Raw genomic sequence first — 19,613 nt, forward strand, 5'->3', positions numbered from 1 at the left:
GAATACGTTTGTTTATGAAAATGTTGGCAACGGTATAAAAACAGGTTATTTTGCTTCCCTGTAAAGATTTAATTTGCTTAAACCTAAAAAAGTACAGTCCTTCAGTGAATGTATCGGAATGTATCCATCGCTCCATGACTTCCTTGTTCAAATTAAAACGCGTTAGCTCCATAGACTGTATATATAAAGGTTAGCTCCGGACTCCATATCCCATAGTTCATTGCGCCAGTTTCTTTGTGTCACTTCCGGTTACTTCCATCCTGTCGAAAGGGAAACATATGACTCGTCTGCTTCGTTGAGACTGAAATCTGCCGACTAAAACCTTCCAAAGGCTGCTTTAGGAAACTAAAATAAACATTTGGAGCAAGTTTAAAAGGTAAGAACTATAAAATAGGCTTTTAAAAAACAGTTGAAATGCCTGAATGTGAGCTAACTCGCTAGCTTGGTTGTTTCATGAACGCTTGTAAACACCTTTATTATGGTAGCTCTGTACACACCATGTTATTTAGATTTTATTTTACCATTTTCTGTTTGTTATTAAGCTTGTATGATGCTTAAATGCTATGAGGCAATGCTTATGAATCCACAGTGCAGTTGTTGTTGTTGTTGTTGGCCTACTCCCTGCACCAGGAAACCGGGTTTTTCCTGCACTTTAACACAAAATCAGGAATATCAAGTATTCAAAGAGATGCCTTGAAGCTTTAATTTGAAGCCAGCTTACCTAAAGTGACATGCACCTCATAAGGTGAACCAGTGAAGGAATGTGCATTTACTCAATTGTTGTATTTAAGTACACATTTGAGGTATTTGTGCTTAAGGCATTTCGATGTTGTGCTATTTCTGGTTCTACTTGAGCTACATTCCAGATGCAATATTGTACTTTACCTCTACTACATTTATTTGACAGCTGTAGATTATTAATACAAAAATATGAATCACCTAATAAATGATGCTATATCATTGTGGTTTAAATTAGACAGCACTATAAAGCAATTAAAAAGTCAGCTCTCTAATGCATCACTTCATTATAGTACTGTTTAAATATATATATGATGCTGAAATTAACTATTTTGCATTGTGCTTTTGGTTTTTAAAGTTTGCAAATGTTTTAACATCCTTATGTGAACCAGTAGTAGAAAATACATGTGCTGAATAACCGTATTTAAGTACAATTTTAACGTATTTGTACTCTGAGTATCTCCAGGTTCTGCCACCTAAAAATCAGCCAATAAATGATGTTGTATTATTATTTATTACATAACCATGCCATATGCAAAGTAATCACAAAATAACCCCACCTCTACAAGCTGCAAAATGATCATGATATATAATTGTATACTTATACTTTTGTACTTTAAATAGATTAAAAAAAGTAAGTAATAATTAAAAGTACTTCTTCCCCCTCTGAACAAAAAAACGAGTGTGTTCATTTAAATAAGCTTACTAAGAGCAGTATAATTGAGTTTTTTGGTTACATTTATTGGGCTTTGAGAGATATATTATACATATGTTTTCATTTGGTAAATGCAAAACACTAGATTAAAATGTGAGCACAGTTTTGAGCTTGGGATTTGTTTTTTACTTCACCTGCGCTTAATATTATCATCACATTATTACGTTTATTTTCACATATTGCTGTAGATATGTCTAGACTCAGTGACATCCAGGCCACTCATGAGTTTCCTCTGCAGCATGCAAGATGAACCTCCTCCATCTTATCTCCATCAGCAGCTATGACGTCTTTTCAAGTTATCTACCAACTCTTTTCTTAATTCATCTATTCCCTTTTTGAGCCCATGTGTCATAAAAAAGTGGAACAAATATCCCTCAGTATCCCAAATTCACATCCTCAGATGATCCACCAAGGAGCCAGAGATGTTACATTTGCTCTCATATATGAACAATACATTTCACTTAGTATGTGCTTGTTATTACATTTAGACGGCCTCATTTAGTTTAACGATATCTCTATATACAATTCCATTATAAGGTGATAAATCATCGTTATTAAAAACCTAGTAGCTGTTATCTGTTTTTAAGAAACACAGCAGGGAGTTTAGCAAAATCAAACAAAGGAGGGACGTCTCTGTACAAAATATTGCTTCCACTTTTTCCAAGTTGCCTTAAATTGATTTTCCTAATGTCTCATGGAGAAAGGGATTCTTCCCATTACAAATATTATAGTGTATTATATACCAGTCATTTACAAATGGGATTTCCGGTACTTTCTCTCTGACTACAGTCAAATTTCCAAACAGGTGTTTCGTGCATTTTGTGGCTTTCTTATTAAATGTGGCATGCAGATTTTTGTAGTTCTAATCCAGGTTCGTCCTAGTGACGTACGGTATGTTATGAATCAATACTTTATTTCCAAATAAGGTTTAGAATCGTAATAGTCCTCAGTTTCAGTTAAGAGTGATTAACCCGCTTTGAATTCACAAACCTTCCTTTAGCTGATTTTGTTGTGTTTATTTGCACATTTACTGTCGGTGTTCAGTTGCAGAACAATCTCATTTCTAGCAGCGATAAAGTTCTGATAAATTAACTGTACACTTCCTGCTCTGCACTAAACTGCCAACAGGAGTGGGTATTTTTTTCTCAGGAGCTAGTTGAGACCATACCAGAGCTAAGAGGAGAGTAAATACCTGACCAACATTCATCAGCTGGACAGAAATAACTCTCCAGATGAATGATGATATTGCTCTGAGTGTGAGTTGTACGTCTATTACTTTGGGGAGTTCCTTAAGTCGCCAAAAATCAAATAAATTAATACAGATCTAGGAGACCTGATCTAATTAATTGGATGTATTTTTGTATATATTTCCCATGAAGAATCAGCTGGTATTCATGCTGCTCTGGTGTCACAGTTGTATGCACAGATATGCTTTGGTCTTAAGACTGAAAGAGTTTCTTCTGCACGACTGCATTCTTCTGCTGATGCACGATAACGCTGCAGAAACACAAATATTTCAGTCAAATCCACTAATCCTTAGAAATCCTGTGACTAGTAATGCCAAAGTACTACTTACTTCTTTTGAAATTAGTAAGAATTAGTAAGTAGTCCTACTCTACTTCATTTCAGGAGCCAATATCATACTTTGTACTCCACTGCATTTTTCTGATAGCTTAAATAGGCCCTATTCTGCTCAAATATCAGTATGTAATGTCTCTACTTTAAAAAGTCCTCTCCTGCTGATGTTCAGGTGTATATCAGTATGTAGTGTCTCTACTTTAAAGAGTCCTCTCCTGCTGATGTTCAGGTGTATATCAGTATGTAGTGTCTCTACTTTAAAGAGTCCTCTCCTGCTGATGTTCAGGTGTATATCAGTATGTAGTGTCTCTACTTTAAAGAGTCCTCTCCTGCTGATGTTCAGGTGTATATCAGTATGTAGTGTCTCTACTTTAAAGAGTCCTCTCCTGCTGATGTTCAGGTGTATATCAGTATGTAGTGTCTCTACTTTAAAGAGTCCTCTCCTGCTGATGTTCAGGTGTATATCAGTATGTAGTGTCTCTACTGGGACATGTCTCCATGCTAGGGCTGCACGATATATCGTGTCGTGACGATAATCGCGATATGCGAATGAATTCACATCGCGTGGACTTGCGATATTAAGTAGGCAAATTAACTCAAACACGTCATGTTACAATTATTTTGCTGCTTGCTACAAAAGGAAAACTGGCGCGGCTCTCATGTCAGGGGTATTTGAGTGAGTGACAGCAAACCACCAATCACAATCAAATCTCCAAAGCAAACGGACCCGGTGATTAAAGGTAGAAACACTGAATAAAGTAGTTTCATGTGTTTCTCCAGGGCAGTTCGGCGCTGCTAACCGAGCTAGCTCAGCTTGTTGCTCTGATACCTTAAGATCCAGACGTCCGTGACTAAAATCCTTCATCCGGTTAAATATAGTTAAAAAAAATACCAATGGTATAGCATTAAAGTTCAAGAAAAGATGGTTTGCGGGGGGAAAAAACGGTCTTTTCTTCAATTCCTGTATGTTTTCATATCGCAATATATATCGCAGGGGGGGAAAATCGCAATGTCAGTTTTTTCCAATATCGTGCAGCCCTACTCCATGCTTTAATGTTCAAAAAGCTCTGTATTGTTCTCATACTGCCCCATAATATGGCCTCAATAGGGATGAACAAAGGACAGTGTCTAATGACGAAACTGTTTCTATATTACCTTAAATCTAGTGTGGCATTTCTCTACTGTATTTTTTCTTTATTGGTTTTTAACTTCCTCATACCAACCCTGAAATGAGAAACTCTGTACTGCACTCACTGTAAATTAACTGTAACACTTGGTCAAAAGTCCTTATTCTTCTCAGTGACATTTAAGCTTTATTAGGTTAAACTTAAAAGCTAGTGTGGTTTAAAATACCCTCAGGCATGTAAAGAGGAATCGGTTGGTCGTTGTGGTTTCATTGGAAATTACAGTAAATGATTTGACCATCCTTTTGTGCTATAATAAAAAAAACACTCTTACCATTAGATCATATTGACACTGTCCAATCAACCTCAGATAACTTTTACAAATAATGTGGAAAGTGCAGTTTGATTCTTCAGTGTTTTGGTTTTGAATAACCTGCTATTCAATCTGGAGATTCACCCTGTTCAAAGTAATGTATTAACTGCTTGGTCACAGAGGCTTTGCAAAGGATTTTAAGAGTCACTTCCTAAAACAGATTTAAGAAGGCTAGGGAAGAAGCACTCGAGTATGAAATGTGAAAATCAGGAGAGCACTTGTTTTTTTTTAAGCTGCCCTCCGTCAGAGTGACTTACTGTTAGTGCAAAAGAGTTACAATCTGTTTCCCTTCCTGAAACAAAGACACGTGTTTTGGATGTTTTGGTCAAAGGTCGGACAGTGTTATCTGGGTCATGTGACGAATCTGATTTATAATAATCCTGTCAGGAAACTAAAGAAGAAGTAACGCAATCACATGTGTTTGTTTGGTTGGTTTTCAGTCACAAACAACACAAGAACATCTGTGTCTTTTGTTCTCCAGCAGAACTCAGGTTGTCTAGAAGTCTTTGAGAACACGAGCCTGTTATCACTTGATTTATTAACTAATTCAACATTTTCCTGGCAAGATTTTGGTCTCTATTGAACTATTGTGGGAAAAGTACTCCAAAGTACTCCGGTGTGAACGCGCCTAATGGCTAGTTTTGACATTTTTTCACAACACCTTTGACATGAATTGTAACTTTTTACCCATTATTATTTAAAAGAATGTTTTCATTATACTTTTTGACATATATACTATTACTGAAAGAAAAAAATCTATACTATAATATTAATTTTGTCACAATATCTTTGACATATATACTATGACTTTTTTATAGTCATTTTTACAATATTACTTTTTCCATATTTTTCAATATATATCTACGAGAAACTATTTTAATATTTTTTGACATACTATAATATAATGTGGTCATGGTATTATTCAAACAAACCTAAATAATATAGTAAATAATTACAATATATGTCAAAAATGTTGTCATGTTTTATGTTGAAAATGTCATATTAGGTACATTTAAAATATAACTATAAAAAATCTTATTATAGTATGTTGAAAAATAATATAGAAAAGTCCAATTATATATTTCCAAAAAATGCAATGAAACATTCTTAGTATTTGAAATAAATAAATATGAAAAAAGTGGCATTATGTATATCAAAAATACTGTGAAAGAATTCTTACTACAGTATGTTCATAAAAAAACACTGAAAAAACTCAATAGAATAAAAAAAAACAATGTAAACCCCATTATTTCCCTTCTTCTTCTTCCCTGTAGCTGCAGTGATGAAGGTGAGCTCCTCAGAGAGAGTCATCCTCCACTGACCCTCCTCTTCCTCCTCGGATGCCCCTCCTCCTCCTCCTCTTCCTCCTCTAACCTGTGATGGACAGCAGGTGCAGCAGCAGCGCAGGGGGGGGCTACTCCATCAACGGCACCCCTACCTCCACCCGCATGGAGTCCTTCGAGGCCGGAGAGAAGAAGTGCATCTCCGACGTGAGGAGGACCTTCTGCCTCTTCGTCACCTTCGACCTCCTCTTCATCACCCTGCTCTGGATCATAGAGCTCAATGTAAGAACACCAATACTATCAATACTACTACAACTACTACTACTATTACTACTACTACTACTACTGATACTACTACAACTACTAATACTAATACTGCTACTCACCCTGCTCTGGATCAACTTAAGCACTCCAGAACAGATACTACAGATACTACTACTACTGCTACTACTGTTAATTCTACTACTACTACTACTAGGCCTACTATTCACCCTGCTCTGGATCATAGAGCTCAATGTAAGCACTCCAGAAACAATACTACTACTGAACAATACTACCAATACTACTACTACTACTACTACTACTACTACTACTACTACTACTAATAAACAATACTACCAATACTACTACTACTATTACTACTACTACTACTACTACTACTAGGCCTACTATTCACCCTGCTCTGGATCATAGAGCTCAATGTAAGCACTCCAGAAACAATACTACTACTGAACAATACTACCAATACTACTACTACTACTACTACTACTACTACTACTACTACTAATAAACAATACTACCAATACTACTACTACTATTACTACTACTACTACTACTACTACTAGGCCTACTATTCACCCTGCTCTGGATCATAGAGCTCAATGTAAGCAGACCAGAACCAATGCTACAAATACTACAAATACTACTAGTGCTACTAATACTACTGCTTCTAATACTACTACTACTACTACTACTACTACTACTACTACTACTACTACTACTACTACTACTACTACTGCTTCTAATACTACTACTACTACTACTACTACTACTACTACTACTATTCACCCTGCTCTGGATCATAGAGCTCAATGTAAGAACTCCATAACCAATAGTACTGCTACTACTTACACTACTACTACTACATATAATAATAATAATAATAATAAAAAAAACATATGCCTTATTAAATACTACTAATAATGATAATAATAAATACATTTAGTATAATAAAATATAACAAATAAATCAAATCTGTACCAAATATGAGATAATTAGAGTCAATAAAGCAACCCACTGTAAATAAATGATCTGCAGGGATCTCACAATACTTAATAACAGAGGTGGGAGTAAGTCCTTCATGGGCAAGTCATGAGCAAGTCTCAAGTCTTGACCTACAAGTATCAAGCAAGTCCCAAGTCACTGTGGTGAGAGTCAAGCAAGTCAAGTCAAGTCATACGAAATTCTGATGAATAAGCCCAGTTTCCGCATTTAAATCAGTTAAAAGACAGTGGTTATGAAAATGGATTTAACCCACACTATGATCTTCATTACATACACAGTTAATCATTTGAAATCTAATTTAGACCGATGACAATCATATTAGATTCATATTAACCCTAGAACTGCAGACAATATAGCTAGGACTCAATCAAACAGTCTGTTCAAAAAGGCAGAATTCCAGGTAAGAAAATCATATATGGCATTTGCCATTACACATATTTAATTTAAATGTATGTTGACACTAGAACCGCCAACAGCGTCAGCATCTACATAGATATCATTTTCAAATCATTTAATTTGTTCCTCTTCATCATTTCCTTATAAACTAAGTAGGACGATTTAAAACTCAGTTAATTGGGTTAATTTAGAAATTGCTTCAGTTTATCATCATAACAGATCAAAAAGTTCAGATTCATTTTACAATAAATCAAGGAATGATGCACTTCTACAAACAAAAACAACATCATTAAAACATTTAAACAAACTACTAAAAGTAGATGAACTACATGATTCAACAGTTTACAGTAACTTCTGATAATAACACAGGGGAAATAAACGAGGCATCTCTTTCCCTCTCTCTCTCTCTCTCTCTCTCTCTCTCTCTCTCTCTCTCTCTCTCTCTCTCTCTCTCTCTCTCCTGATGGCCCGTCAGTATCGGGGTTAATACAAATGAATCCCTTGGCGGTTCTAGTGTTCATTTACCGTTTTGTCTTCTCTTTGTAATGCTTAATCGATTTGAAACCAAGTCTAACGTAGCTTAAACTTAACGTTAGCTTTCTAGCTAACACAACACATTCACGCACCTTTCTCTGTGGGTTTTTTTGTAGTGACGAATGAAGTTGGATGTTGTGGTGGTCGTGTCACTGATCTTTATGCTGCAGACCCTGCATACCGCTGTTCTCTTCTTATTAGCGTCATCGACAACATAATCCTTGAATCCAAACTTCACTATTTGTGGAGTAACGCTAGCCGCTGTTGTTAACTGACGCTCCTGCCGTCTAGTGGGTTGCCAGGTTTGCGCGCACGGCGCTATAATCACTCAATCACGTTTTTCGAAAAAACTAAACGTAATATCTCACTACAAAAACAAACGCAAATATTTAATTTTAAACAGACAAGTCCTTTCAAGTCATCTGTCTCAAGCTTAAGTCAAGTCTCAAGTCATGAATACCAAGTCAAAGTCAAGTCAAGTCTTTTATCAATGTTAGTCAAGCAAGTCTCAAGTCAAAAAATATGCGACTCGAGTCTGACTCGAGTCAAGTCATGTGACTCGAGTCCCCACCTCTGCTTAATAACCCTCCATCCGATATCCTGGTTGATGTTGAACTGTGTGCACAAGTGAACCGTAGTGTCCTGAAGGAGGAAGAGATTTCACACACACACACACATACACACACACACACACACACACACACACACCTGTTGTGTTTGTTTGGCAGCAGTCTCTCAGGTTCTCATTTCTAACTGAACCTGTTGGACAGGAACTCAGATGTGTGCACAAGCACTTCCTGTCACTTTGGAAATGGATAAACAATAAAACTGAAAAAACATATATTATATATTACAGTTGTTATACATCATAAAAGGTTGTTATAATCCATCTGACAGTATATATTATTAGTTGTATTTATTATTATAAGTGTATGTACTTTAAGGTATATTTCTCACTAACCTTTTACACGTCTTGGTATAACCAGAACATTAAATCATTAAAAAATAATGTTAATTTAATCAATAATTAAGATTATTTGTAATTGTGGTCTTACTAGATGTTATGGTAATCCGTACGGTACTATTTCTGATATTTTCCTCTTACTTTATGTACTTTTTACATTAAATAGAATAGTAACAGTACATTACATCTTTAAAATAATGTTAATTTAATCACTAATAAGGATAATAGTTAGTTGCAGTTTAGATTTAAACTGAAGTGAAAGATTAGCCCAGGTCAGGCTTCAGTAATAAAACAGTTTCAGTAATGAGCTGCACTTCCTGTTAAAAACCTCATTCCTCTCATTGTGACGATAACACTTCAGCTCAATAAAGTAGATCCAGTCTGACTAGGGTTACGGCCGAAAAGTCCATTTAGCTTAGGAACCTTCCTAACGGAGTGAAATGACCCGGAAGTCCCTCAGTGGCAGCCATGATAAGAGCCGTTCCAATTCTCTAGATGAAAGGAAAGGAGGTTTCAAACTTCCTTTATAACCTCCTTTAGCTTAGGAACCACTGGACCTCCCTAACCGAAAGGAGAGGAGAAAATGCTGCCCCACAATGCCTTGCAGCCGCAGCATTTGCCGTCACACAACAGTCGGCCGTTCACGGAAACAACCGATTATGACCGAGAAATGATATCATGAAAGTTACGGTGCTTATTAAGCATTTTAAAACGTATGTGGTAACTTGCCAAAGTGCTTTGTTTTGAACGTTCATCAGTATTATAATCAAAAAGAGAAATATGAACGTTAGTTTTTACTGAAATGATCAAATAAAGTCAACATGTCACAGTCTTTACTGAGCTGTGTGGGGTTTGTTCAACTTTTAAAAGATGTTTGAATGGTGATATACACAGTGATAGATGTTAAGGACTAACGTTTAGAATAAATACATTTGTATTGATTTTAAGATCTTTTCATACAATCATACGTATTGATATCATTTGTATTAATGTGGACCGGAGGGAGAGGGTGACGAGCATAAGTTTCACTTTCCTTTTTATTTCAATTCCAACTTTGGTCATGAAGAATATGTTTCTCTGTTGTCCACGTTCATAAAGCATAAAACAACAGCATCAGAGCACGGTGCAGAGTCTCTAGATGAGTTTACAGTAGTCCCTCGTTCTTATTAAACATCCATGTTGTAGTCCGCTGTATAGAAAACTGTAGTTTCCATAGTTTCCCCACAGCAGCAGGCGCACATTTATGACGGATTCTCTAAAGCACCGCAGTCTCTTCTCCTAAGTCCTTTTGAATTCTCCTATCCACTATCCCTTAACCCCGTGACGTTTCACTCAGAGGTCAAGGGTTAGACGATAGGGATAGACGTTAGGAGCTGATTTTTGGACTATTCGACTGCAACCCAGGACTTTATTATTAACTCTTACGTCATTGTTTTTAAATTCTCACATTTATTTTGTACATCTCTTTGGCATTTAAAAGTTTCCTTTAGTGTTTTACGGCAGAGGTAGTTCCCTTCTTTGGAATCAATAATAATAATAATACACTTTAATTATATAGCACCTTTCAAACGGAGCTACAAAGTGCTTTTAACACATTTAAATACATGCAGAGAATGAAATGATCGAGCAAGTAAAGGCATAATAATAATAATACATTTACATTTTTTAATGGCATTTTCTTGACAAACACTACTATGGATCATTCAAAGATAATCATTGGTTGCAGCTTTGGTCACTACATTCATTATATTTACCCCTTTAAGTAGTGCCATTCATTTTTATGTTTATTTCTTATTCAAACCTTTATCGTTTTGTAATTATTCGTGGCAGAAATCAAAGGGAATAATGTAGCTTCATCAAGTGCTCAAAGACGCTTTACAGAGGGAAGATAAGTCTAATTAAAATCGAGCAATAAAACCACATTTGTCAAAAGGACATGTCATCAATCACACGTTAAAAGCTGGTCTAAAAAGGTGAGTCACCGCGGGTCAAAATGAAACACAGAGTAAAGGACGCACTCTGCTCTCACAGCACGGCAACAAAGCTACTAACATAATATAAAGATTGTCTTTTATATTCAAAAATACGCAGTGTTTTCAGAACTTAAACACACAAAAAACAAGTTTTATATAAATAATTTTAATGATATATTCATCATGTATTAATCCTCATGTAAATCCACTTTACGGCCCAAACATAAAGAGTGACGGTTACGGAACGTTCACACGGCTCCTTCGCGTTGAAGCTTGCCGGTGGGCGTGTCTGGTGCGCGACCATTACATACATTACATACATTACATTACATTACATTCAAAGAGAATGGGAAGCGTCTCCGTTGAAGCACGCAACGCTGCCGTGTGGACGTACCGTTACTTCATGGAGCTGCAAAGAAGCCCAGTTTTGGAGATTTAGTGATTTTTCAGCCTCAAATATTTCTTATAAAAGGAGGAATAACTTCAAAGTAGTGCAAGAGAACACATTTTAAACAGACTAACATTTGAACTTTGTGTTTGCAGGTAAACGGCGGGATTCAGTCGCAGCTGGAAAGAGAAGTTCTGCACTACGACTACCACGCCTCCTTCTTCGACATCTTTGTGAGTTCTTACCTTTCTTTTAGACATAATATTCTCAATGTGACTTGCTTACAAATAAATAGACCAACCAAATGTGCAAAACGTAACTCAAGACATATTGATTTGAATAAAATGCAGATTTTTAGCTGTTCTTGTTTGTTTGTAGTGTTGTTTGTGTGTATAAAGAAAAGCATGGTGTCTTTTTATAGATGCCCAAATGTGACCAGAGAAAAGTCCAGCTATGGGCACGGAGGAATATGTTAAAAGAAAATCAGTCATTTATAGAGTCATTAATACATTTAAAAAATACAGAAAGTGTTGAAAAAGCTCATGCGTTTCTGTGTGAATAGTTGTATGAACATAATATGCTTGTGTGGATCTTATGTGTATCTATTTAGTACTTTAGGTTGCTCAATTGGTATTTGACTTGATCCCTTTTTTTCATCCCTTATTCATCCTCCTGTCTTTGTGGCCTTTTAATCCTTCTTTCCTAAATGCTTCCTTCCTCCTTTCTCCTCTTCCTCTTCCTCTTCCTCCTCCTCTTCCTCCTCAGGTCCTGGCAGTCTTCAGGTTTGCGTTCCTCATCTTGGCGTACGCCGTCTGCCGGCTCCGTCACTGGTGGGCCATCGCGGTGAGATGTTATTCGATGATATTATGTAGTTCTATATTTCTGCCAGCAGAGGGCGCTGTTGAGTTAAACACCACAGTGCTTTCTATTGGCTTAGATTCAAATGTTCTGATTCATTGATTTGTGACGTATTCGTATGAAAACCTGTAATAATGAACCCTGTAATGTCTCCTCTCTCTCTCTCTCAGATCACCACTGCAGTCAGCTGTGCTTTCCTGATTGTTAAAGTCATTTTATCAAAGGTACGAGTCTAAGGATTCATTTATCTGTTCAGTTTTTACATCCATTTTTTCTATATGAATGTGGTTTTTATTCTCTCATTACTCCACCTGCTGCTCATCATCAGAATAACTTTTTCTCTATTAATGTTACACTTCTTTATTAGCTAGATAATTATTTACCTTTTTATAGATTTGAATATTAAACATGGTTTTAAAATGAGAGTGTTTTCTGTAGTTTTCTCCGTCGTTTCGTACCCCCTTTTTTTATTATCTCTTTCCTTATATTTGATAAATACTCTTACAGCAAAGTCTTAAGTTTGAATATCATAAATCTGGGAATTGGGTTTCTTTCATTATCTTTGCTTTTTAAACGCCCCTTTATAACGGGTTCCTGCTGCACTATTTCTTAAAGCTCACCTATTATGCAAAATCCACTATTTCATGTCTTCTACATCAACACGTGTCCCCTCTTCTCCATGTCTCTTCTACATCAACATGTGTCCCCTCTTCTTCATGTCTCTTCTACATCAACATGTGTCCCCTCTTCTTCATGTCTCTTCTACATCAACATGTGTCCCCTCTTCTTCATGTCTCTTCTACATCAACACGTGTCCCCTCTTCTCCATGTCTCTTCTACATCAACATGTGTCCCCTCTTCTTATTCATGTTCTCTTTCTACATCAACATGTGTCCCCTCTTCTTCATGTCTCTTCTACATCAACATGTGTCCCCTCTTCTTCATGTCTCTTCTACATCAACATGTGTCCCCTCTTCTTCATGTCTCTTCTACATCAACACGTGTCCCCTCTTCTCCGTGTCTCTTCTACATCAACATGTGTCCCCTCTTCTTCATGTCTCTTCTACATCAACACGTGTCCCCTCTTCTCCATGTCTCTTCTACATCAACATGTGTCCCCTCTTCTTCATGTCTCTTCTACATCAACATGTGTCCCCTCTTCTTCATGTCTCTTCTACATCAACATGTGTCCCCTCTTCTCATGTCTCTTCTACATCAACATGTGTCCCCTCTTCTTCATGTCTCTTCTACATCAACATGTGTCCCCTCTTCTTCATGTCTCTTCTACATCAACACGTGTCCCCTCTTCTCCATGTCTCTTCTACATCAACATGTGTCCCCTCTTCTTCATGTCTTTTCTACATCAACATGTGTCCCCTCTTCTTCATGTCTCTTCTACATCAACATGTGTCCCTCTTCTTCCATGTCTCTTCTACATCAACATGTGTCCCCTCTTCTTCATGTCTCTTCTACATCAACATGTGTCCCCTCTTCTTCATGTCTCTTCTACATCAACATGTGTCCCCTCTTCTTCATGTCTCTTCTACATCAACATGTGTCCCCTCTTCTTCATGTCTCTTCTACATCAACATGTGTCCCCTCTTCTTCATGTCTCTTCTACATCAAACATGTGTCCCCTCTTCTCCATGTCTCTTCTACATCAACATGTGTCCCCTCTTCTTCATGTCTCTTCTACATCAACATGTGTCCCCTCTTCTTCATGTCTCTTCTACATCAACATGTGTCCCCTCTTCTTCATGTCTCTTCTACATCAACATGTGTCCCCTCTTCTTCATGTCTCTTCTACATCAACATGTGTCCCCTCTTCTCCATGTCTCTTCTACATCAACATGTGTCTACATCAACATGTGTCCCCTCTTCTTCATGTCTTTTCTACATCAACATGTGTCCCCTCTTCTTCATGTCTCTTCTACATCAACATGTGTCCCCTCTTCTTCATGTCTCTTCTAAATCAACATGTGTCCCCTCTTCTTCATGTCTCTTCTTCATCAACATGTGTCCCCTCTTCTTCATGTCTCTTCTACATCAACATGTGTCCCCCCCTTCTTCATGTCTCTTCTACATCACCATGTGTCCCCTCTTCTTCATGTCTCTTCTACATCAACATGTGTCCCCTCTTCTTCATGTCTCTTCTACATCAACATGTGTCCCCTCTTCTTCATGTCTCTTCTACATCAACATGTGTCCCCTCTTCTTCATGTCTCTTCTACATCAACATGTGTCCCCTCTTCTTCATGTCTCTTCTACATCAACATGTGTCCCCTCTTCTTCATGTCTCTTCTACATCAACATGTGTCCCCTCTTCTTCATGTCTCTTCTTCATCAACATGTGTCCCCTCTTCTCCATGTCTCTTCTACATCAACATGTGTCCCCTCTTCTACATCAACATGTGTCCCCTCTTCTCCATGTCTCTTCTACATCAACATGTGTCCCCTCTTCTTCATGTCTCTTCTACATCAACATGTGTCCCCTCTTCTTCATGTCTCTTCTACATCAACATGTGTCCCCTCTTCTTCATGTCTCTTCTACATCAACATGTGTCCCCTCTTCTTCATGTCTCTTCTTCATCAACATGTGTCCCCTCTTCTTCATGTCTCTTCTACATCAACATGTGTCCCCCCTTCTTCATGTCTCTTCTACATCAACATGTGTCCCCTCTGTGTAAAGAGACTCTGAAAGTTTCAGGAACAAAGATTCTCTCTTTTTGTCCTGATCCATTATATAAAAACCTGTCTGAAAATGAGCTGATGAGATTTTGGCCACTTTATGATGTCATAACGATGTTTTGTCTTGTGTAACCATTAGCCAATCAGCAACCAAGGTTTTCATCTAAAGTAATAGACAGAGAATCAGCACTTTGGAAACAGGGCTGAAACAGAGGGGATTATGGGTAATGCTGCAATGATCTGTTTGGTGTTTCAGCCAATCAGAGACAGGTTCTGTATATATCTGAGACCTGTGATACATTGATGAAAAACAGTATAATAGGGGACCTTTAAAGTTTTTTGTAAAGCACTTTGAATTGCTTTGTGTTGAAAGGTACTTTATAAATAAACTTGCCTTGCAGCTTCTGTCTCAGGGTGCTTTCGGGTACCTGCTGCCCATCATCTCCTTCGTGTTGGCCTGGATAGAAACCTGGCTGCTGGACTTCAAGGTTCTGCCGCAGGAGAACGAGGAGCTCAACCGTGAGTCACAGATATTCAGTTATACAGTGATATGATCAAGGTTTATTTAGACCGTGTATCTCAAGTGTCTCTTTTTAGAATACTTTTGTTTAACCTTTGGGGGAAATCGAGAGCCCATTGTGTTCCCGTTAGTGTTTACTTCCTTTCTGTCTTCTTCTGTAGATTTCTCTCACGTACCTTTTCCCTTCTCTTGTTCTCTTTGTCTTTTCTTTACTGAGGAAATGTCAGCCATCACGAATATAAAAACGTATATTTAAAAGGGAAACTAATGTTTGTCGTCCACAGCTGACGTTAAATTGACTTCTTTTTGCGTATTGATATGACTTCACATAGTTCCTCGATCAAAGTGCCCAAAGCAGCAGTCTTATATTGTTGTATAAAAGACCACTGAATGTCCAACTTGACCAATCAGAATCAAGTATTCAACTGCCTCATGTCATAATTCGATCTTGTGTCCTTCGCTGCTTACATATAAACGTGTGTTTGTCTTCGTTCCTCTCTGTGTCTCAGGGTTTCAGTCCCTCATGGACGCAGAGCGAGCTCCTCTCATGGGTCCAGGCCCGTTATCTGACGGTCAGTTCTACTCTCCACCGGAGTCTGTGGCAGGTCAGTGAACGCACCACGAACACACCTCAAACTCATCACCTGTCTCCTGTCAGTTTAATAACTTTTATAGTTCTCACTCTGTACCTCAATCATCTCTGTTATTGGTTTGTTAATAGAGCCCCCTAGTGGCAGGAACACCAACTTCAGAATAATTATTTATCCCGGAGAAAATTGGGTTTCGTGACAGTTATTTAAATAAAATAAAAGATAAAGAAATACAATTTAAAAATGATTAAATAGAATACAGTTATTTATATTAAAATATCGGCATGAAGTTTAAGTTCAAATGTGCAATTAAATCATAAAACACATTTAAATAAAGATATTTATACAAACAATCAGAAGTTAAATTAAAGTGGACCTATCATGCTATATTATAATAATATAGTGTAGGACCATACCTATATAAGGCATATTTATACTTTTTTTTTTTCAAAATACCAAACAGATCATGCATTTTAGCCATGCCTCATTTTGCTCTATTTGACATTTTTTAGCTCTGTTTTTGCAAGGGCAGATTCTGTGAGAACAGCACCACCTACAGGCCTGGCATATGTACTACAGCGTCTCCAGCGCTTTCGAACGGCAATGGCCGTGGCTGTCTCCTCCTGATTGGTGGAGTTGGCCCCAATAGCCGTAGCGCCACTGTCCTGACGTCAGGACAGTGTTCAAATCTGGATCAGTTTTTATCAGATCCGTTGCAGCCCCTTTTTTAGAGATTTGGGTATGGAGGAAAATAGAGAGGGTTGTGTTTTCTGACACTTGGTGAGTTCCCTGGAACACCGGGGACACATATTCATGTAGAAAAGACGTACAAAAGTGCATTTTGCATGATAGGTCCCCTTTAAGTAAAATTAGAGTTGTGATTTTTTGGTGTTTCTCTTCACACCGATGCGTTTCTCTTCTGTTTTCAGACTCTGACGAGGAGCTGGATGATAAACATGATCCAGAGAAAGATCTCATTCAGCAGCTGACCTAACAGGTAAACATCTCTTGTGTAATTTGTGACGATAACGCACTAAAAATCTGCATTTTCACCCCAAATCATGAACCTAATTGTCCCTTTTTTGCTCCCCTCAGGGTCTGCTCTCCTGAAGAAACTCTGCCTTACACATTCAGCCATTTTACTTTGTATTTGCCTCTGAGAAGTCTCTGTTTATTCATACCCACAATGCACCTCTCTGTCTGATATCAGTCTTCTGCATGTGCACCTGGGCCTGGAGAAAGTGCCGCTTATAAAGAGGCACATGTTCCTTTTCACAGGGTCTTCTTCCTCACATTGAATATTCTCTGGTGCTCGAAGGAGAGTTCATATTATCGGATATTTAAACACCAAACTGCACGCAGAATTCCACTTCTTTACAGATTTAATGGGTGCATTTTACATCCGTTTCAGAGGGTTTTTACTGGATGTTTGATAACAACACAGTTCGTTTCTTCTCTTAGGTATACATCTGTTTACTTTTGTATGTGTTTTCATAAGCGTGGATCTCAATTTACTGTAAAAGAAAATATGCTTGCTCCAAAAACTCTGCAAAAAGTAAATGAAGGATTCTTTTTTTTCTGGCCAGTTTTGAAACGTTGGGACCTGGTGTGTAGCAAATGTGATTTTAGTTAACGGAGCGATGAATGTGCAGCACTTAAACTGAGTATATGAACTGTAAACTGATCTAAAAGAGCTGCTGTTAAACACATGTGGAGCTCAAAAGTATATAAAACATGTATATATGTATTCATGCATGCCTTACAAGCCGAGTGATTTTGTTTTTATGGAAAAGTCTGGAGAATGGAATCAATAAAATGTGAAATATGTGGAGTTGAGTTTCTTTTTATTTCTTAAAGAACTGAAAGTCAAAGTACTTGTTATACTTAATGGCTAGTTTCAGAATATTTTATAGAATATTTCTTATAAATATGAAAGAAATCATAGTATAGTATGTTTGAAAAAAAAAAAAAAAAGTGATACAAATAAATGTTGGCAAAATAAATGAAGCTCAGCGCAAGTTCAACCAGGAAGACCGTCATTACTCATTCATTTACTATTTCCATGTTACTACTCTCTCTCCTCTCAATCAGTGATCGGGGGCGTCACTCCCCAGCTTAACCAATCACTTTGCTCTATTCTCACAAGCCTATCATAGCGCTCTAACCCTTTTAAATCTGCTCTCCCCTCTGACAGCTGTCATTTCAGGTGACTCAACGCAACCCTCCTCCACCCCTTTTCCCCTCCTGTCCCTCTGAGTCCAGGGTCAAGCTAAGCCCCTCCCCTTCAGACCAACCCCAACTATCCATTCACCACCACCAGGGTCAAGCTAAGCCACTCCCCTTCAGACCGAACCCAACTATCCATTCACCACCACCAGTGTCTAGACCCCGGGGGGTTTCATCGGATCGGTTCTCCCCTCCCGAATGATACTCCTGCACAATGGGGCCTAATCGCCAAAACTCCATTACATTCATTTGTGCATTCCTAGCAATAAATATGTATTCTTCCATCAAAACCGTTTCTCCTGATTGATGTAGTATGGCCAGTCGTCACCCTCTCCCTCTCCCTCCGGTCCGCATTAATACAAATGATCCCAAAACGTATTATTGTATGAAAAGATCTTAAAATAAATGCAAATGTATTTATTATAAACGTTAGTCCATAACATCTATCACTGTGTATATCACCATTCAAACATATTTTAAAAGTTGAACAAACCCCACACAGCTCAGTAAACACTGTGAGACTTTATTTGATCATTTCAGTAAAAACTAACGTTCATATTTCTCTTTTTGATTATAATACTGATTAACGTTCAAAGCAGTTACCACATAGCTACGTTTTAAAATGCTTAATAAGCACCGTAACTTTCATGATATCATTTCTCTGTCATAATCGGTTGTTTCCGTGAACGGCCGACTGTTCTGTGACGGCAAATACTGCGGCCGCAAGGCATTGTGGGGCAGCATTTTCTCCTTTTCTTTCGTAAAGGAAGCTATACATCCATGAAAGGAAGGTCCAGTGTTTCGTAAGCTAAAGGAGGTTATAAAGGAAGTTTGAAACCTCCTTTCCTCATCATCTTCTAATCTAGACCAGGGATGGGCAACTTGGATGGTGGTGGGGGCCACATAATATATGTACTGGCCACCAGGAGGCCGCAAATTCACTTGGAACACACACACACATTCCATGTATTGTATGTAATTATTAACAAATTAAGTCTGACATCTTCATTGACATTGTACTATTTTCAGGGAACATCCTCTAATAAGCTCACTAAACAAATATCAGTTCACAGAAATGTTATTTAATTTTTACAGGTGGCATGTTTGTATTGAACAGGTTATTTAAAGGCGGGGTAGGTAAATTTGAGAAACCGGCTCGAGATCGCTAGAATTTGAAAATACACAACCGGAGAAAATCTGCCACTTCCTTATAGAGCCCCTCCTCCAACACACACGAACGCGCACATGACCAATGAGGGCACGAGATACGTTTGTGCACAGATGGAAGGCTGACAGGCAGGTAGGCCATCCAGTTATTTTATCACCTTGGAACATCGGGCCTAAAATGATTGGTCGTACTTTTTACAGTATTACGGCTTCC

At 37.8% G+C, this 19,613-nt stretch overlaps 1 protein-coding gene across 1 annotated transcript; it reads left to right on the forward strand.

The window, feature by feature from the left end:
• The first annotated feature begins 231 nt into the window (after positions 1-231).
• Positions 232-17,833, forward strand: stard3nl (STARD3 N-terminal like). Its single transcript, XM_034132134.1, has 9 exons — positions 232-376; positions 5,803-6,093; positions 11,506-11,583; positions 12,116-12,193; positions 12,379-12,432; positions 15,298-15,415; positions 15,926-16,021; positions 16,936-17,003; positions 17,102-17,833. Exons 2-8 carry the CDS (start codon positions 5,908-5,910, stop codon positions 16,998-17,000), a joined length of 675 nt encoding a protein of 224 aa, XP_033988025.1. The 5' UTR covers positions 232-376; positions 5,803-5,907; the 3' UTR covers positions 17,001-17,003; positions 17,102-17,833.
• The last annotated feature ends 1,780 nt before the right edge of the window (positions 17,834-19,613 follow it).

This window comes from Trematomus bernacchii, unplaced genomic scaffold (genome assembly GCF_902827165.1).
Source record: "Trematomus bernacchii unplaced genomic scaffold, fTreBer1.1, whole genome shotgun sequence".
In the NCBI taxonomy this organism is placed as follows: domain Eukaryota; kingdom Metazoa; phylum Chordata; class Actinopteri; order Perciformes; family Nototheniidae; genus Trematomus; species Trematomus bernacchii.